This window comes from Meles meles, chromosome 2 (assembly GCF_922984935.1).
Source record: "Meles meles chromosome 2, mMelMel3.1 paternal haplotype, whole genome shotgun sequence".
NCBI lineage: Eukaryota > Metazoa > Chordata > Mammalia > Carnivora > Mustelidae > Meles > Meles meles.
Window position 1 is genome coordinate 207,650,040 of NC_060067.1, and position 20,089 is coordinate 207,670,128.

At 43.6% G+C, this 20,089-nt stretch overlaps 1 protein-coding gene across 1 annotated transcript in view; it reads left to right on the top strand.

Moving 5' to 3' along the window:
* The window catches only part of CSMD1 (CUB and Sushi multiple domains 1), a 2,021,046-nt gene that overhangs the window by 1,830,896 nt on the left and 170,061 nt on the right, over positions 1 to 20,089 (top strand). The window contains exons 38-40 of the mRNA XM_045997494.1: positions 5,810 to 5,928; positions 9,023 to 9,092; positions 14,170 to 14,286. Coding sequence (XP_045853450.1) covers positions 5,810 to 5,928; positions 9,023 to 9,092; positions 14,170 to 14,286 — 306 coding nt within the window. The remainder of the gene's footprint in view (positions 1 to 5,809; positions 5,929 to 9,022; positions 9,093 to 14,169; positions 14,287 to 20,089) is intronic.

Sequence of the window (20,089 nt, forward strand, 5' to 3'; positions counted from 1 at the left end):
ATCCCTTTTGATCTACTAAGTGGGAAGAACAAAGAAAGCATTTATTATGTGGACTGAACATGCCCACAGTTTACAGATGAAAGACAATGTTTTTAGCTCCACATACATGCTGAATTCTTAGACACTGATTTATTTTATTTATTTTTTTAAGATTTTCTTATTTTTTTGTCAGACAGAGTACAAGTAGGGGGAGCAGCAGGTAGACGGAGAAGCAGGCTCCCTGCTGAGCAAGGAGCCCGCCGTGGACTCGATCCCAGGACCCTGGAATCATGACCTGAGCCGAAAGCAGGAGCTTTAAACAGACTGAGCCACCGGGGCATCCCCACACAATGATTTAAAAGCGGTTTCATTTTTTTACTTCAGATACTGTGTTATTAATTATGGAAGTTTCTCTATACACACTGTTGTCATGGAGATGTACGGACTCAGAAAACAATGTAATCTAGAAGTCTGAGTGTACAGCCTGACACTTGTTATGTTTATGCCTGTGTGATCATGACGTCTGACATTTCGTTCATGAGTTGTCAACCTCCCATGGCGTCTCCCTGAGTGAAATTGGGATGTCTTTATTCTCCTATTTTCCAACACAGTGTCTGACCTTTAATGCAAGTTTTGATTGATGGGTTTAGAGACTCAGCAACACTTCTGTGTTAAGGTATCCAAGCCTGTCTGCACAGGAAGGAAGATTTTTATCTGCCAGGTTTGTGTGAATGGATGGTTATTTTTAATTAGTTACAAAGTAATGGGCTCAACACTTTCTTTTTTCAAAATTAAGGAATTAAGGAATTAAGGAATTGCCTATGTGTCTCTATAGTGTTTATGATGACCTCTCCATGTATTTAATAAAGCTCATATATCTGCAGGTGTTCTTTGACCTCTATGCCCTTGTGAGCTACCCCAGCTCTAGGGTCTCACTATCCAGCTCTGCTTTCCTCTCTCTGTAGATTTTATCTTGATTATCGTTTTGAGCAGTGCAGCTAGAATGACGTTTTGTTTTTTTTTTTAATTTGTTGTCTTTGAAAAGCCTACATTACGCAAGTCAAAATGAGGACAATGCTAAGTTGACAAAAGCTGCTCAGTGTTGTCTCATCTGTATCTACACAGGCTCACATTTTCCGCTCCCAACGTGGCATTTCCATCATGGATTTCAAAATTATTTTCTTTCTCAAGATTTAAGCAAACCATCTCTGAATTTTACCTAATGAATTTAGGATACTGACTGTAATACCTTCTGGAGAACTGATGAGGCTACTTGTTACAGTCTGGTTCATAACGTCCACATTTGACATTCAGTGGCAAGTAAAACCATTAAGCTGTGGATTTGGTCAAACTAGGTTACTTGTCTTTTTAATGGCTTTGTTTTATATTCTTTGTCTTCACAGACTAGACTCATGGGAAAATAAAGACTTTTTTAGCTACTGTCTAAATCTAATCGCAACTTTATAAATCCACACATTTCAAAATGTCCAAATTTTTACATAAAATATTTATCCCTCTTTCATTACTGGTTTAGAACAATATATCTAAATCTTCAGAATACTCAACAATTACCCTCTCATTATCATATTTAATCAGGATACCTCATAGTTCAGAATCAAGTGGCTTATGAGTCACCTTTTAAAGAAACCTAGCTGGGGAGCCTGGGTGGTTCAGTGGGTTAAGCCTCTGCCTTCGGCTCAGGTCATGATCTCAGGGTCCTGGGATCGAGCCCCACATCGGGCTCTCTGCTTGGTAGGGAGCCTGCATTCTCCTCTCTTTCTGCCTGCCTCTCTGCCTACTTGTGATCTCTCTCTCTGTCAAATAAATAAATAAAGTCTTAAAAAAACTGAAAAAAAAGAAAAGAAACCTAGCTGCATAGCATTTGCTATATTGTCATCAATAGTACAGAATGTAAATATGCCATACTTTGAGAAAATTGGGAATCTTTTCTATAAAAACTTCTGCTTACAATATGACAATATACTCTACCAGATGTCTGCCCTTTTGGAAAATTAATTTTGAATTTTTCTACCAAATGTTTTTGTGTCACAGCTTGACTTTAGAGAAGTTCTTTTTTTTTTTTTTTTTTTTTTTTTTTTTTTGGTATGTCTTCCAACATGTCTCATTTTGTGTCTAAATCAGCATCTTTTAGTTGACTGGCTTTATGACTATACCTGTCACTTATGAGATAGCCCACCCATGATTTAACGTTAAAAGTCAGTTTTGCTCCAACAACATTGTTCTAAAACTGTTATCTTTTTAGGTGCTTTAAAAAGCAATGGACCCATATATGGACTTAAACTGACCTTCTTTCCAGCTCATGTTTATTTCCCTGCCTTTTTTCTTCTCCTATCTTCTTTATCTCATGCTTTGATTACCATAATGATTAAATGCAAATAGTCTGCCCTTTTTCTGTACCAAAAATTCTTCAGTTTACCTCCTCCTGTCCCCTGGCGGTCAGACTACCTTCTAAGGTAGTTTGTTAACTTATATCGTTCCCAGCATTTCTGGGGCTGCCCTGTCTCCTTCCCAGCCTTCGTGTGTTGGGTCCATAATGCACTTGGTTGCCGTCTCTCTAAAGGGTGGTACTGGGATTCTGTAGATCACAGGAGACGGCGAGCCTCCGCGGTGCTCGCACACATCCGTCTGGGGTAGCACTTCAAACCCAGCTGGCTTGGGGATCTGAATCTGCCACACTTTTAACTCTCCCTTCTGCTAGAGTCATGGTTTACTCAACCCAAAAATAAAAATCTTCCACTCATGGCCTAAATCCACTATTTTCACGGTGACTTGACTCAGTGTTGCTGGAGGCATTGCATGGTTAGGAGAGAGATGTGTTGTCTGGAATGTGCTTGGGCTCTGGTCCAGGGTAGCTCAAAAAATACTCGTGGATTATCATATCAGTCACATACTTACTTGTCTCTGGGTATATGGAGATGCTGTTACTAGAAAATGTCTCTAGAGACACCAGATATCTTTGTGCTCTTAGCTCCGCCCATGTACCAGATACCTAGTGACACTGAGAAGTGAGGGGATGAGGTTTCTGTCTACACAAGTATCTGGGTCTGCATGTGATGGCTTCCTGAGTCATCCGATCCAACACTGACTAAAATGACTTTCTGTATGCTTTTAACTTATTCAGAAAATGTATTATACTTCCTGTAGGTACAGGTAAATGCAAGTTATTTTTTTCCAGAGGATGAATGGGATTTGCACGTAGAATTTAAAGAAGGCGAAAACTAAAATAAATTAACGTATAATACATATCAATCACCATGTAGTAAATAAACACAGTAGGTAAAAGCCTATTATATCTGATTTGTAAAGGGATGGGTATTTCATAACTGGAATTTAATTTTGAATTACTTGTTGCATTTTTTGAAATTTCAAAATATGTTATCAGTCTTTTTTTAAACATTTTGGGGTTACTGATATTCTTTGGTCTCTGTGTGCACTCGAAGTATACCAAAATGATGATGTGATATCACCATAAATCCGCTTTTTAGTATTTCCAGTTGTAATTAAATTTGTATGAAAGGCAATTTAACTATTTTTTTCAGGGTCACATAAAAATGTAGTGACAGGTGGCAGGTGATCTTGCTACACTGTGATAAGAGAAAGGGTAAAATTTAAATACAATATGTATTCTAGAGTTAAGAAAGAGATACATTAGACTTATGCCTACAAAACAAGATAAAGTCCTAAGTGATTGAATTTTTCCATATTTAGCAATTTTATCCTGTAAATATAAAGCCCCAATTATCTTGAAATTTTGTGCTGGGAATAAAAAAAAAATTGCCACTTCATGCATATGGTGTTTTATACTTTTAAATAAATAGGCGTTTAGGAAAGAAACGATCCCAGTAGAAAAACTCTATGATACACTTCAAACCTGCTCATCCCAGATAAAAATCAATGTGTTCCAAGGATTGAAGTTATCCAGTGAGCTTAGAACCGGGGGTGTCCCTTCTGATGCAGATTCTGTAGCATTGTTCATTCTCAAATGAACAAGCTCACCGTTGATGAAAAAATGAAGATGCTTTTCTCTTTGCTGCATCTCAGCTTTGGGGGAAAAGTGATTCAAACTGGTGATTCTCAAACTTTAATGCCCAAGCATCCTTAGGATGGCGTTCACAGGGTCATTCTGATTCAGCCGTTCTGAGCTAGGGCCACAGGTGTGTGTCTTGTCAGGCTCTCGTGCCAGGCTTTGGAGAGCAGGGAACGGGAGCAGTTCAGGGCAGACCAGTGCACCATTCGTCTAGGGGCGCTGAGAGAGGGGCTTCCAACGTGCCTGCTTATACCTGCAGAACTCGACCTGCTATTTGATCGCCTTCGTCCTCTCTTTAATATCTTTAATATCAGCTACAAGCAGTCGTGGCTGTTAGCGCCTGGCGAGGCTTGGAGCAGTATCATGCATCTAGTTGAATGGCATACGGTCCTGAGCATGTCGGGTTCCCCCAAGAGCTGCTGGCCCGGGCTCCGAGCTCTGGGTCCAGAGCCTGCTGCTGGGGCGCATGGGCACCCCGTGGAGTTGCACTGAGCCCTGCTTGCAGGTGCGGACTGCGCGTGCTGCACCGCCTCGGAATTCTTGGGAATTTGACCACTGACCCTGTGCTCTTGACGTGAAATCGGATGGGTCGAGGCTGTGCACATGCGCAGAGGAGGAGTGCCTGACCCAGAGCCCGCACGCGTGGAAGCGGTCCCGTGCGCCGGGCGAGCAGCAGGCGTCCTCACCCTGCACTGGGACCCACCCCCTGCATAGCCGTTTTCCACCAGTTTTTGCCTCCAGTTTGATTAAAGACGACCCACCTCCGCATCCCAGCCTTATCGCTCAAGAGCCCCCAGTCCCAATCAGCTAACTCATCCGACCAGTTCGTGTCCCTTAGTGTGGTAACCAAGACCTGGAGTGAAGCCCAAGGTCACACGAAGAATTTTAAGCTGGGCTGCTCTAATGAATATCCTTCCCCATCTCTTACCCTGTAAAACCCCTCGGTCCTGTGTACCCAGGGATGAGAGAAGACGTACCACACTGATGAGAAGGATTATTTGCAATCCCCACGTCTTTAGCACCATTTCAGAGGCATTTTTTTTTTATTCTATAAAATACCAGAGCTGCATATTTTGTCTATCTGTGCCATGCAGTTTATAGAGAGAGGTTTCAGCACTAAATACTTAGAGTTAATTTTTCTGTATTTTAAGCTGAATGCCAGTGTTATGTGATGCATTAAAAAAATTGGTTAGTGTCCTAACTGAAGGCACGTCCATCTAGAAAAGGGCCTGATTATAGTCTTGGGACCCATAAATAATGGTCCTGTTTATCTGAGAACATACTGTTTCTAAGTTTTGTTGTTGTCTTTAAATGAGAGAGAGAATACAAAATATTTGTTCTCATATTATGTTTTTCTGGAAGGATAGAATTCCCAGATTCACACTTAAGTTTTTTCATAAAGATGGCCAACTATGCTTGAAAAACAAGAAAGCAAGAGAGGATTGTCATGGGTTTTGCATATTATAAGAAACATAATTTTAAAGGAGCTTTTAAAATGTGTATGTGTTGGAGTGTATAATAGGAAGTTGGAAGTAGCAAATTTTATTATTTAAGGAAAAGCTTGATTTACTGCAGGCTGAATATGGAATGTATTGATGAATTAGCTAAAACTGATTTAAAGACCAAAGTCTTCTTGGTAGAGTAACAAGAGAAAGACTCAAGGTCTTTGTTCATTTCCTTAGGAGCGGAGCAACAAGGGAATAAAGCTAATTTGTTCTTCCAAAATTAAGAATGTTGTTTATATTACATACTTCCTAAGCATTTGTCCCTGCATTTCTACAGCTGTGGGTCTCGCCGCGTGCCAAGAACCAGCCCTTCCCAGCAACGGCATCAAAATAGGAGACCGGTATATGGTGAATGATGTCCTCTCCTTTCAGTGTGAACCTGGCTACACCTTGCAGGTATCGTCCTTTTGAGTGTTGGGGACAGAGAGGGTTAAACCTAGGAGTCCCTGGCCAGCTCCAGAAGCCAGTGCCTGAGATTTGCTCTCCAGGAGAGCTAATTTAGTTTTTTTCACTTCCTTTGTAAATCAAAGTAGTCACATTAAGCCATGCATGCTGGTAATCTTAATTATAATGTGGAAATAGCTTCTAATGTGGATGCACTCTTTCAAAGTTGAGCGTCTTTTTTTTGGTAATTTTTTGTTTCAAAATACATGTTCTCCCCATACGTATGCAGATAAAATTCTAAGGGACAAAGTAGGGACAGAAGCCTCTTTCAAACTGTCACCCTGACAGCCCCTTTGCACACTGTTCTCATGGTCAGTTGGGCAAATCATCATTGCGTACCTGCTCTGTGCCAGGTACCGTGGTGCTCAGATAATAGCTTTCGATCATTCCCAAGAAATACCGAAGCACCTTTATCATTTTTATAATGTCATATAAAAGTTTCCATGCACTTTCATAATTTCATGTGCACCAGCATTCATTATTTTCTGTTATTTTTTCTGGTCTAACCACAAATAAGCTTACTCACAAAATAGTTTCTCTCTGTCACTTAGCATAATTCTTACAGGATTCTCCCTGCCAACAATGACTATTAATAATCGAAGCACGCTTATTATCAAGTCAAGTAGGAAAACTTAAGCCTAATTATGTGTCTCCTCTTGGGTTACTTTGGGTAATAGAGTGCTTTGACTGTCTGCTTATTACCACACTGAAGCTGATCATATTTTAAGGAAAACTGCATTAGCTCTACTCTTTAAGGGACTTAAACAGATGAGCTTGAGGCAGCCTCAGAAAAGCGTCGCACAGGTGCCCCGGGAAGGGAAGGCGCGGCGCAGGGCGGCTGCACCCCGTGTGCTGCAGGAAACGCCTCGCGGAGTCTTTCAGACAAGACGTAACCGCGTTATAGTGTGAAAAACTCCGAGTCACGTCCCACGGGTTCCGTGGAGAGGGACACCACCATACAGACTGAGAGGCCCTTACTATATCCTTTTTTTCTTTTATTATCTGGTGTATAACCGAGCACGCACTCCCCACATGTCTACTTGCTTCGCTCCGGGACCTACACCTTCTTCCTACCCCTCCGTGATGTCGTTTTGCAGCTGCTGTGAGAATCCTTTTACATGTGAGGCCTGGGCAGCCCTCAGAGGAGAAAACAGGAAGGAGGGTTCTGGAAGGACCTTCGTGAGGTTAGCTTGTTTACGGAGCTGCTGGCACGGAGAGGCCTGCGGACACACAGGGGCAGAGCGCCGCCAGGCCTCTCACTCGCTCTGGTTTTCAAATGCAGACCGGCCGCCCGGTCTTCTTTAGGGCCCGGGCCAAGCTTCGACTTCACAAGCTGCTGTGTTTGTCCTTCACAGGAGTGAGAAAGGTTCCTGACTTTTTTTTTTTTTTTTGAGTTGCTGATAAGTGACACCACGTTTGCTAACACGTAACATGATCGCAGCGGGCGCTATGGCACAACCGTTATGAAAGGCCCCGTCCTTTGTCGCGTTCACACACAGACGTGCACGGCCCTGCCCAGGGAGCCTCCTGGACACGGTACAGAGGTGCTGTCCCCACGACACACATACGGAAGTATGTGCACTTTGTGCACTTTGGAATTTCCATCGTCTCCAGCCTTTTACAGGATGAAAAACTGAAAACAGAAAATTCTTACAATTTTAACTAGGGAACACATAAAGCCCTATCTTGTTTTGGGTCCATGATACACACTTCAGCTGGAATCATTAATATCAAATATTTGTGCCAAAATCAGGAACAGGATATGATCCCGCTTGGTAATAAATGGCTGTTTTATTGGCAGTCATCGATACGTGTCTTTAAAGGCCTTTGCACTTTTCGCTTTCCATAACTCAGGAAGAACTGTATTAAAGATAATTTACAGATCAGAAGATGAGTGACCACAGGGCATGGACCTCGGCAGGCGCGGAAGGTCTTCTTTGAGGATGAGCAGCATCTCCTCCTGTGTAATGACTTTTTGACATATCAGACAGTGTGAGGAAGTGAGTTTTGTGGCAGATGAATTGCGCAGGAAACGTTTCTGATTTTAGGGAATCGGTTTGTCGTTGATAACTGCGTTAGTCCAGATTCTTGTGTGGTGCGTCCCCTCTGTGGCTGGGATCATGTAACGTGAAGTAAAGATTTGTCATGGGTTGCCTCTGTGCCGACTGTGGGCGGCAAATGGAAACTCACGGGATCAGTACCGCGGCTCATGAGACCACTGCGTCCCAGGGAGGAAAAGAAAGCAAGAGCCATCTGCACCGCGGTGCCCGCTCACTGCCTTCTCTTAGTGAGAGAGACTACAGCCCGACGCATTCAGCATTTAATCTGTGGCGGTGCGGTTTTCAAACAGAAATAATAGGACACACCTTTCTGAAGGTCGGACATTGGAAACGTCATATATTTACAGGATAAAGAGACCGTGGGTGACCAGGATTCATTTGATTGCGGCCACAATTATTTGGCATTTTGTGAGTCTGTCTGGTAATAAAATGGATGTTAAGCCTCCTTTTTCTCCAATGAAGGAGGAGCTGAGCCAGTTCTTTGCGGGACCAGAACGGGTATGCGAGTCGTGTGTGAACTCTCAGCAGGCAGGGTGACCAGGATGGTGCCTTCTCGGAAGCCGATTACGTGTTATTGACCTTCTGCCCTTCAAATTGATACCTAGCATTTTCTAATCAATCACAGCCTCCCAGATCAAAAGCTATAACTTCTGATGATTAAACAAAGAAAAAAAAAAAAGCACAAAGATGTGTCTTTTCCAAGCCATCCTGTTAAGCATCAAGGAGGGAGCACGGGGCAAACAGACCCTTGAGAGGGACCCTGCAACATTTTGGTGTTAGTGAAAAGAAATACAGCGGTTACAGATTTTTTTTTCCCATCTTGATTCCAAATACGTGATTCATTGACAAACTCTAGCATACTACATTTCACGATCTGTGGTGTGTAATTTAAAAAGGAAACCAAAGGAAGTACAGATAGCCTCACACTGAGTCCTTAAAAGTCTGTCTTTGGTGATGTGAGCTTTATTTCCTTTTCTCTTCAACAGGGCCGGTCCCACATTTCCTGCATGCCGGGAACCGTCCGCCGCTGGAACTACCCGTCCCCGCTCTGCATTGGTACGTCTGCCTGCCCCGCTGCGTCCCCTTTGCATGTGCTCCAGCAGTCACGGGGCTGCCGGCTCCCAGAGCTACTGGCCCGGGCTTCAAATGACCCACTTCTAATTTCCCTTCCGACGGTCGTTACTTCATAATCCCATCATAACGCAGTAGGAGTGTAGCAAAACTGACTGTGCGTCCTGTCCCGCGGGAGGGACTAGCTCGGCTCTCTCATCTTCGTAGGCCAGGGATTAATTAGGAGAAGGAAGGGACACAGAAGGTCTGAAAGTCTGTGTAGGACTTTAGGCCTCAGGAAAATCAGGTTTCCAGAAATGAAATTCAGAAATAAACATAAGTGATTAGAAGTTGGAGGGAGCATATTTTTTAGGAGAAACAGGCAGATATGTTCCTTGGGACGAGGATCCAGCCTGCCTCTTTAGGGAAAACCTTCCAAACACGGTACGGCAGGAGAAAAATCTCACGCCCTGAGGTCCATTTGACGTTTTGCCTCGAGGATGTAGTCAGAGTGACTCCCCAGACAGAGCAGGGGTTTTTGTTTACCTCCATTATGGGAGGACCTTGAAGCGTAAGACCCCGTAATCTTGGCAGGTCTCCCTCACTCAGGCCTCAAGCTTCGCCACCAGCCATCAGCCCATCTGTCTGACTCGGGAACCCTCATTTACAGCTCAGGCGACCACAGGACATCGTCAGGGGCTCCCCTCAGTCAGCCTTCACTGCACACTTCCTGCCCCCCTCACGCCCTACGACACCTCCAGAGCCCGCTTCCTAGGTGACCCAATCATCCGGATGTTGTCTCAGCTTCCGTAGCATCGACCGAGTGCAGACAGAGTTCCTCTCCCTGCTGGCCTCCCACCAGAGTGGTCCCTAGTCGCCATGGTCTCCTGTTAAGTCCTTGACCGTACGTTCTCAGAGCCTTCTAGCTCCCGACGGACCCCTCCTAACTGTCTGCCGTCAGGATCCTAACCTCCAGTCCCCAGTTTCGGGGATCCTCCTACTGTATCGGGGGAGGGAGCTTCTGTGGCTGCTCCTGGCCCCCTGGTTCTCCCACTCCTCCACGCTCTGCCCAGAATAGCATCTCCCAGCTTCAGCGACTGGCTGGCAACTTGGCCCTGGCACCACCTGCCCTCCGACTCTCACTTCCCTGAAATGCCCCGGGCCGCCCCTCGAGTCCTCACCTCTGGGGCCAAAGCCCTTCCTGGTGCCCCACCTCCCGCGAGCTCTGTGCTGGCCCCCAGTGAGGGCCCCAGGCCGGAGGCAAAGGCAGCAGCAATCTGTCTTTATAGGAAATGTTGCTACGAAATGCTGCTATTTTGTTCATCACCGTTTTTAGTAATCTACACCTTCATGACCTTGATCGGGAAACAGACGGAGTTATAGACAGAAGATGATAAACCCGATCCCAGCCTTTAAAACAGAGCGGCCACCTTCATGCTGGTCCCGCACAGGAGACAGTGCAGGTCCCTGTAATGTTTGTCCTAGTGTATTTGTTTACAAGTGAAAATGATCCTACTGACCAATATCCATTTTCCTGAAAGTGATTTCTTGGTAAAAGTAAGTGTCTAGGCTACCCCATCCCCTAAAACATTGAGGATACTTGCATAGAGATTTGAAATCCCAGCTGTGACCTGGAAGGGAGACACAGCGCTATGGGTGCCAAGCTCAGGGTACTGCCTCCTCCCTCCCTGCCTTTCACTTATGGAACATCTGTCTTCCTATTTGTTTTTTCAATGAAGAACCTTCCCTAAAGCTTGGGAATGGATTTTTTTTAAAGATTTTATTTATTTATTTGACAGAGATCACAAGTAGGCAGAGAGGCAGAGAGAGAGGGAGGAAGCAGGCTCCCCGCTGAGCAGAGAGCCCGATGCGGGGCTCGATCCCAGGACTCTGGGATCATGACCTGAGCCGAAGGCAGAGGCTTAACCCACTGAGCCACCCAGGTGCCCTGAAATATTTTTAACTTTGAAATGAAATCAGAGGCGCCTGGGTGGCTCAGTGGGTTAAAGCCTCTGCCTTCGGCTCAGATCATGATCCCAGAGTCCTGGGATCGAGCCCCGCATCGGGCTCCCTGCTCAGCGGGGAGCCTGCTTCCTCCCTCTCTCTCTACCTGCCTCTCTGCCTACTTGTGATCTCTGTCAAATAAATAAAGAAAATCTTCAAAAAAAAAAAAAAAAGAAAGAAATGAAATCGGCTTCCCATGGGTGTTCAATCCAATGGTGTGTCATTGCTGGCCCAATGTATTATGGGAGGACATTTTACTCAAATAGTTAACCTATAGTAGCCAGTTATAATTGATTTTTATCTTTTACTTTACTTGCCTTCTGTATTCGCAATGTCGAAGATACATCAGTTTCTGTAACACCGGCGCACTCTTAACTTTTTATAGGCTGTAGAGAAACGTTTTTCATTGGAAAACTCACGAACAACCCACTATTAATCTCCAAGTCTGAACTGAGAGATTGAAATGCTTTTTTCTTTTTGGTTGTTGTTTGTTTGTTTTTTGTTTAGCTGTTGGCTTCAAATTAATACAAGCTGGGGGATTTTAAGACTAGAAATCCATAGAGAGATAATCTTTTTGGTATTAGCTCTTAGAAATTTCAAGTCCTAAGGAAGACAATTCATATCAAAATGTTCCTCTGCAGGTTACATTGTCAAACCCATGCTCAGAGCTTAACCAATATTAACCATTTCAACATCACAACAAGCCCCATAGCAGCCAAGCTCTTTGCCAGACCCGTCCACCCAGCTGGCATTCCCTATACCATGGGGTCTCTCCAGAGGACATGCCCTCTGCCCTGGAGTAAAATTTCCATATATCATCACCGAAAAAATCAGGAAATCTGCACAAAAGAAGATAAATAAATCCACTAAGATGTAAAATCCCCAGCTACTTGATAATAATCAATACCTCATCTTTCGGAGACAACATGTGCCTCATTAACTCTCTGCGTAGGGTACCTCGTTGTAAGAAGGGGTCTGGGATGGAGGGAGTTTGTCCAGCAGGAAGCAGGATGGCAGGTTACCAAATGGTGGTGGCCCGGTAAGTCCTGGGAAGGAGGCTGAAACTTGCTGGTAGCATTGAACAAATATACAATAAGACGAGTCCTTTGGTAGAGATTTTACGTATCACAAAGGAAAAAGAGAGGGATGCCCGTCCTTCGGGAGCTCTGTCGGTACCAGAGTGATGTTTGTGATTTAGATAAACTCAAACAGGAGTACACTCGTGATGACTGAGTACTGGAGGAACTGGTTATGACTGTCCATGTGAGAGGAGATCTAGCCTATGCCGAGGCCCTCCCTCTGTCTTCACGACGCCCACAGTTGGCCCCAGTGACCCGAGATGTCACTGTTGACGAGGACTCCGTCATCCAGCTACGCGGCCAGCTCTTCATGCGACACGGTCCCACTGCTCCACTGAAGCAGTACATAGATGCTTCTGTTTTATAATTCCCAATCTTTTCCTTTTCTTTTTCATAAACCGTGTTCAAAATCAAAAGACCTTCTTTAAAAAGATCACCTTTCCTTCATGTTGGTCGTCATGCTGCTGTCACGGATCTGGCGTTTTCACGCCCCCCTGCCCTTTGGTTGGACGGACGGACTTACCCTCACTGCGGGATGAGAGCCCTGCAGGGATTGGTAACAGTGCTGACCGTACTTAGGGATGCGCTTCGATCCACCAGCTGCCGTCAGCCAAACGGACAGACTCGCGGATGAAGTGCATCCCAGAGCCAGTGTTTCCACATTCCTGGTTTTCCCACAGAGAAGACACCCGAGAGGTCATACACTAACAACAAAGTTCACATTCAGAGTTTCACTGGAGTTATTCACGCATCCCACAAAACTACATTTTTATTTTTTTTAAACCTACATCTTAAATAACTGACACAGTGTCCAAACCCTGATTAGGATTCTCTAGCTTGGGCCATTACCATAGTCACCAGACTTGATTTTTTAAGACTAGTTAGATTTTTCCCCATATCAAATGTGCCCTTGACAGGTAAAGTTTTTCTGCGTTGGTGATTAAAAAGAAGAGGAAGAAAAAAGAAAGAGTCCATGGTAGGCTTGGAGGGGAGATTCAGAGGTCTCTAACAGAGGTTCCTTCCAAAACGAAGTTTGCCTGATAAGAACGTTGTTAGAATAGCAATAAAGCCTTTTAATGAAAACTCCTGCAAAGATGTGACAGCATTTGCATTATTGCTTTGAAATATAAGAAATTGCCATGTAATAGGCCACAACTGGCCGAGGGTCAGAATTTCCTCTGCTTCCACATGTAGTATTTGACACGTGTGTTATAAAAGTGGTTGCTTCTTTCTAGTCAAACCTCAGCTACAGTACGCATGAATTATGGGTAACCCCGGTCAGGCTTAGTGGAGGCTTAGTTCAAGCCTGGTCACAGCCAGGAGTGTAGGTTTCCGGGGAAGAAGGTGTTGGAGAGCTGCACTCCAATGGCAAAAAGAACTCCAATGGTAACGCATCCTGCTAAAAAGATTGGTCCTGGAAACCAAGGGAGCTGGCACCGTGTTCTAGTTGTGTTGTTCAGGCTAATTACTTCATCTGTTCAGGCTCGGTTTCCTAATCCGTAAAAGGGGTAACAGTAACACCAGCTGTTTTAGGGTTTTATGAGAATTAAGTCATGCAGTGTGTTTACTCAGCCTGGTAGGCAGCACACGGTTACCAGGGAATAAACAGTAGCTAATACTCCCACTCAATACATCACCACCCGTCACCCGAAAGTCCTGGGGATGCCCGACAAACATGCGTTATACTGACTTGCCTTCCCTCAGTCTCTGGGTACCAGAAGTAGACACATTTTGAAAAACAGTCTTTGTTCTTCAGTCGTTGACATGGGAGAGGGAAGAACCAGACCTGTAAATATAACGAGGCATTGCATGGTCTGTATAACGAGTCACTGGGTCACGCATGGTCACATATAGATAGCCACATGTGCCACGTGTCCTAAAGGGTGAATCCACCTCTGCAGACTGGCTTCAATGCAGCGCAGTAAAACAGAGCAGGTGGAGGTAAATCCCCGTGCTAGAAAGCAATGGCCCAGCACTAAGCATGCTTGTCCACTTCACAGCAACCTGCGGAGGGACACTGAGCAGCATGGGGGGCGTGATCTTGAGCCCAGGGTTTCCAGGCGCTTACCCCAACAACCTAGACTGCACATGGAAAATCGAGCTGCCCGTTGGCTATGGTAAGTGAAAACATTTTTTTTTAATTCCTCAAAATTCGACTTTTTAATTTCTGTCTTGGAAAGAATTCAGCTGAATGAAAACGCACCTTATTCTGTTGACGTAACTGTCTTTAATTGAAAGTGGCTTAGACATTTAAATAACGCTTTGGCAGAATAACTTCAAGAACAGACAGTTATTAAAAAATCAATTCAGCCATGCAGCTCTTTTCGAGGCAAATTAAATTAGATGGATGATGATAGAGTAAGCACATGAAGTATAAAATGCAGCATTCCTAATTCAGTTATCCATCTCTTTATTTATAGTACCACCTTTTATAGTCTATTTCTGGGATGTAATAATGGTGGTTGTTTCTTTGGAATGATTTTGAAGGCGTTTTCAAGTTATGACACATTTTAGGACTGTTCTATAAATTTTTGTAATTACATATTGCATTGATTTAGGTTCACGAAAATGGCTTTTTATAATATTTACTTGGGAATTTTCAGGTTCTCTACCTTAAATAATGGATAATTTAAATCACTATGAACACTAAAATTTCATTATGGCCTTTTCCAGAAATTCATAGGCTTTGTGAAATTTTGATTCCCTATCATGCCTTTCTTTGTCTGTGTCATGATTTCCTTCATAATTCGAGTTCATTAATTTGGGTTTTCCCCACCTGTGAATTTCTCCAAAGCCCACACTGGTAGGTGTACCAACTTAGGTCCTCACCAAGTGTCCTAGGATATGGTGATTGAGAACTTATCTCCTAAGCGAAATATCAGTTGAATGATGAATGAACTTAAGCCTAAGTGGAAATCACTGCCCTAGGAGACCATATTGTTCATTAGGTTTTCAAAGCTTTGCCTTAAGAACTTGTACCAGGAATGGCAGCCGCCCAGGAGTGCAGATGCAGAGGAGCGTCCGCTGTCTCAGCAGAGAGCAACCAAGACGCATTGTGGGCAGGAGGGCTTGGCAGACGTCCGTCAGGTGTGCGAGCACGGACATGCTTTGGACAGACACAGAGTTTTACACGGGGAAATGGGCGAGCGTGGAAGGGGAGACCTCACGGGAGGTTCATGTCCATTGAGCTCTTTAAGGGGCCAGCCAGAGGGTGAGTGGGAAGAGAAAGGTGAGCAACCAAAAAAGGACTACAGAGGCTCTTTACTTCTTCCAGGTTTTTTAGAGTAGTTTCGTTTTTTGATCATCAGCTCCGAGCGGTGGGGAAGTTGTTCTGTGCCGTGTTCAATCAACATTAGCTAAGCTCTTCTCACAAGCACCATCTGTTTCCCTTTCATGGGGATCTGAGATATGGATGTGGTGGATGCCATGGTCGAACCAGGCAGTGGGTTTGGATCGGACTTGCCTGTGACAACCCCTGTATTCCAGCAGCGTCTGAAGGCTCTTGAGGGTCACGGGTTTATTAGACAAATGACCACAGTAGTTAAAAGCAAAGATTCAGAGAAACACAGCCCCACTACAGCTCTGACTGCTGACTGCTGGGGTGTGGTCTACTGAAATGGGAAATGTGCTTTTCTCATCTGAAAAACCAAAAGAGCTACACAGGGTTATGGAGAAGACTAACTAAGACAATTCAGCAGGTGTTTAGCACAGGGCTCGGTGTTGTAAACAGCAAGAACAGAAAAGAAAGAACTCAGCAGGTTTATTATTATTATTGTTATTATTATTCCAAGTATGTACCACTTCCCTTTCAAATCTCATGAAAAATATATTATTCATGAGTAGATATAAATATTTCATTATCTTGTTTTTCTAACTTGACCATTCTGTGATGGAGAAGGTTATTGTCTGGCATTTTTCCTCATGTTGCTTAGCCATAAGCCAATATGAAAGATAATAATTCAGGGGGAAAAATCAGCCAAATTGTCTTAGGGTCATGGTCTATGAACTCAAACAAAATATTTATTTGAAGAAAGGCCAAAATGAAAGAAAAGATTTATGAAATGTTACAATTAAAATGATTTGTCTTTAAATATTTGATATTGCATACTATTGGGTTTTGAAAGCATCTTAAAGAAAAGGCAAAAAGAAACTTTATGTCTTAAATCCTAAATGTGTAGAAAATAGTATCACTATCCCTACCTTTTTAGAATAAATGTAGTTATGCTTCAGAATACAGTTGAGCCATGAACAACCTGGGGCTTGGGGTGCTGACCCAGCATAGTCAAAGATTGAAGCATAACTTTTGATTCCAAAATAATTTAATTAATAATAACCTACTGTTGATCAGAAACCTTATAGATAACATGAATAGTCGATGAACACACATGTCGTATGTTATATTTTCATTACGTACTGTATTCTTACGCTAAAGGAGCTAGAGGAAAGAAAATGTTAATAAGAAAATCTTAAGGAAGAGAAAATACATTTATAGTTCTGTAAAAAAATCTGTGTCGTTCAAGAATCAACTGTAATATTACAGATTCAATGGCAGGCACTGGGTTTGCTTGTGATAAATTTTATAATCTAAAAATATCCTTCTAAACATGAAGTTCCAAATGAGGAAGAAGGCATGTAAGTGGTAGAGGTCCCTTGACATGGTGAATATTTGGAATTTTTCCGTCCCTGCTAAAAAAGCTTTCTGAGGTTTAAAATATTACAGAGCATTTTGCTGATGTCGAGAAAACTTTACAGCCTAACTTTCAACCCCCCGTGAGATTTTTGAAACTCTTAAGTCAATTAATTTTATCTATGTCTGCCCTGTCTCCCTTATAATAACATGACTCAAAATACCACCTCTCGCCTTGCTCTCAAACGCACACATTTGAGCTCCCATTTTCAGCTGCCTGTGACGTCTTCTCATCTGGGGCACCCAAAAGTGTCATAGACTCTGTTCAAATTCAGATTCATCACTTTCTTCTTCTCTTCTCCTCAGGCTGTCCCGCGGTGGATTCTCCTATTTCACTCTGTCTCTGTATCTCCAGCACTACTGTTCTCCTCACCGCTTCCCTTTCCCTCCACCTTATTTTGACCACAGGTTCCCCCATACCCACCCAAGTCATAGACAGACATCAGATCACTGCCCTGGAAATTTTGAGGAAGGAAGCTTGAGTTTGGAACCCAGGAATCTCCTAGTTTAAGTTAAGCACTCCAGAAGTTTCCTATCACAGAAACAAACAGCAGCATAACAACGATGAGCATCATGGGCCTTAAGGATAATTTCTTCCCACTCTGATCTCCTATGAGCACCAAGTCTTAGGGTGATTCTGGAATGGCTCCTGTATTTATCCCCCAGGACAGGGCTTCTGTTTTCCTGGTGGGACAGATAAGGAGATTGGGAAGATATGTTTCTAGGGATGTCACTGCACATGTTTAACCTGGAAGATTCCTGCTGTTAGGATGATTTTAGTAAGCAAGTTGGAAAGTATTTCCTCCCTCAGCGCATAACATGATGGGTATTTTACAATAAAAATGCGGTAGAGCTAATCAGCTCTTCCAAGTGAACGTGGGCATTGACACATTGCAGTTGCTACTCACCGCCTGCCCCTGTTCTAGTTCGTCCGCACGTGTGTGTGTGTGTGCACGCATGCGCGTGTGAATCTGTGGGGGCGGGGATCTCCTAACAGCCCTTTCTCTGTCTGAGGTTTGGGAAACCATCTTAAACAATGTATGTTGTAGTATCTCTGGGAAGTTCATCAAGAAGTGGGTGCAGTGGGGAACTTGCTTATATAAGCACAAAGAGAAGACCAGGTTATTGCCAATACGTACTTAAACTTGCAACACTAAGTACCCAGGGAAACGATCGCTTAGCCCAGTGGTTCTCAGATTTGGCTACATACAAGAATCATTGGTAGGAAGGGGTCCAGGTGTTACAGTGAAATTCCTGTGGCTGCCCTCTCCATGCTCTCAGCACTGCTGGCCAGACAGGGAAAGAGGATCAAGAGTTTTCTTAAAAATAAATTCCATTTCAGTATGTTTACAGTTAGTTTCCTCATTTCTTCAAATGCTGGGGATCTGCACATGCATTCCTGTGTCCTTAATTTTCAGGTGTGGTTTTTGCTTGCTCGGGGTGTTGGTTACTATTGTACTGATGAGCCCAGATGCTTTCGGTTCCCCCAGCTACCTGAACGACACACTTATGCAGAACATGGTATCATTGCCTTTTTGATGTTTTTCAGTCATGGAGGATTTTCCTCAGGGTCGTTTGAGTCTTTCTGTGCAACTGCATTGTGTGGGACTGCCCGAGAGCTTCTCCAGTCCATTAGTTAAGCCGCTACAAGCTTAGAGAAATAATCTTTTGATTATTCCGTTCTCTCCCATGCCCATGGATTAGTTGATAGTTTAAACAGGCAAAAGGAATAGTTGCTTTGGCAATATGTGAAAACCACCTTTGTCTCCCATTGCTAATTATTCATTCCAGTGGTAGCTGTTTCCTGCATCCTGTCTCAGGCAGAGAACTCAGCTTTCTGAGTGATGGGGGAGCTTCAAGCCAAGGGGTGGACAGCAGGTGTCCTGAGTGCTCATATCTGGGGGCTCTGAGTTGAGTAGAACGCTTAGCACTATCAGTCACCTTGCTATGGATTTGCGCAAATTACCACAATGGTTTTGAACCTCATTTCCTTATCTTTAAATTAAATATCATTGGGGCATGTGGGTAGCTCTCTTGGTGAAGCATCTGCCTTCAGCTCAGGTCATGATCTCAGGGTCCTGGGATCGAGCTCCGTGTCTGGCTCCCTGCTCAGCGTGGAGTCTGCTTCTCCCTCTCCCTCTGCCCCTGCTCCTCCTCCCTCCCTCTCACTCTGTTGCTCTCTGCCATGTGCACTCTCTCTCTAATGAATAAATACAATCTTTAAAAATAATAAATCAAAAATAAGTAGAATAAGTAAATATCATAAAGCATGATTCCCACAGGGCTCTTCTGAAACAACATAACGCCTAATACAGGGAAGGGGCTATTGGGTCATTGGCTGCATTTTGTTGCTACACCACATTCTCTAACGATTTGTATGTCATTTTCTTTCCTTTTTGAAGATTTGGGTTGCTGTTTTGTGTTGCTTTGGCACAAGCCTCATCGACACAGAATGTCTGGCTCTATTTTATCGAATTTTTTTGAAGTCACAGTCAGCAGACATGCAACCACGTTTTTTATGGATTCGTTTTTGCTTTATCGTTGCCTTTCATACTTAAAAACCACCCCACCAGTTCCGCATGCCCTGCTGTCCAAACTGACCATGTCTTGGGCCATCTCGGGCATATGCAGGGAGGCTGTGAGGAACTCTCCAGAACGTTCACTCAGCTCTAAATTGTGAGCTGCTTTGCCGGGAGTTCATGACGCACCGGAGGCGTTTACTAGAGCACGCCATATTCACAAGGTCTATCAACTAAAAAATGAGGTTTAACCCAGAAGTCACGGCCACATTACTGTTTAAAGTTTTGTCAAATCCAAAGTCGAAAACCCTTTGTGCGAATGACTTTTACTGACACTTGGTTTTCAGCGTGAACGATAATCAGAGGAGCACAGCAATAACGCACTATGTCAATTCCACCAAAAGGACATTCAGATGGATTCTTGTTGCAGTGACATATTTTTACAGTGTTTGGAGAGATAATAAGAGGATAGCTCAGTAATGCTTCTATCAATCCCTTCATTCTGGCTTCATGATGCCAAACTCGACACAAGTCACTGAAATTCTGATAGCTGAATAATTCCATTTTAAACCAGATTAACACTGGGCTCTATTCTGTTCCATTTCCTGATGTGTATTAGGAGGTTTGAAATGTGGCTGGGTACTTTATCCTGCTTAAAATTCTAATTTTTTCTCCTAAAATCGTAATTGTCATTATTCTATTTCCATGTCAAGT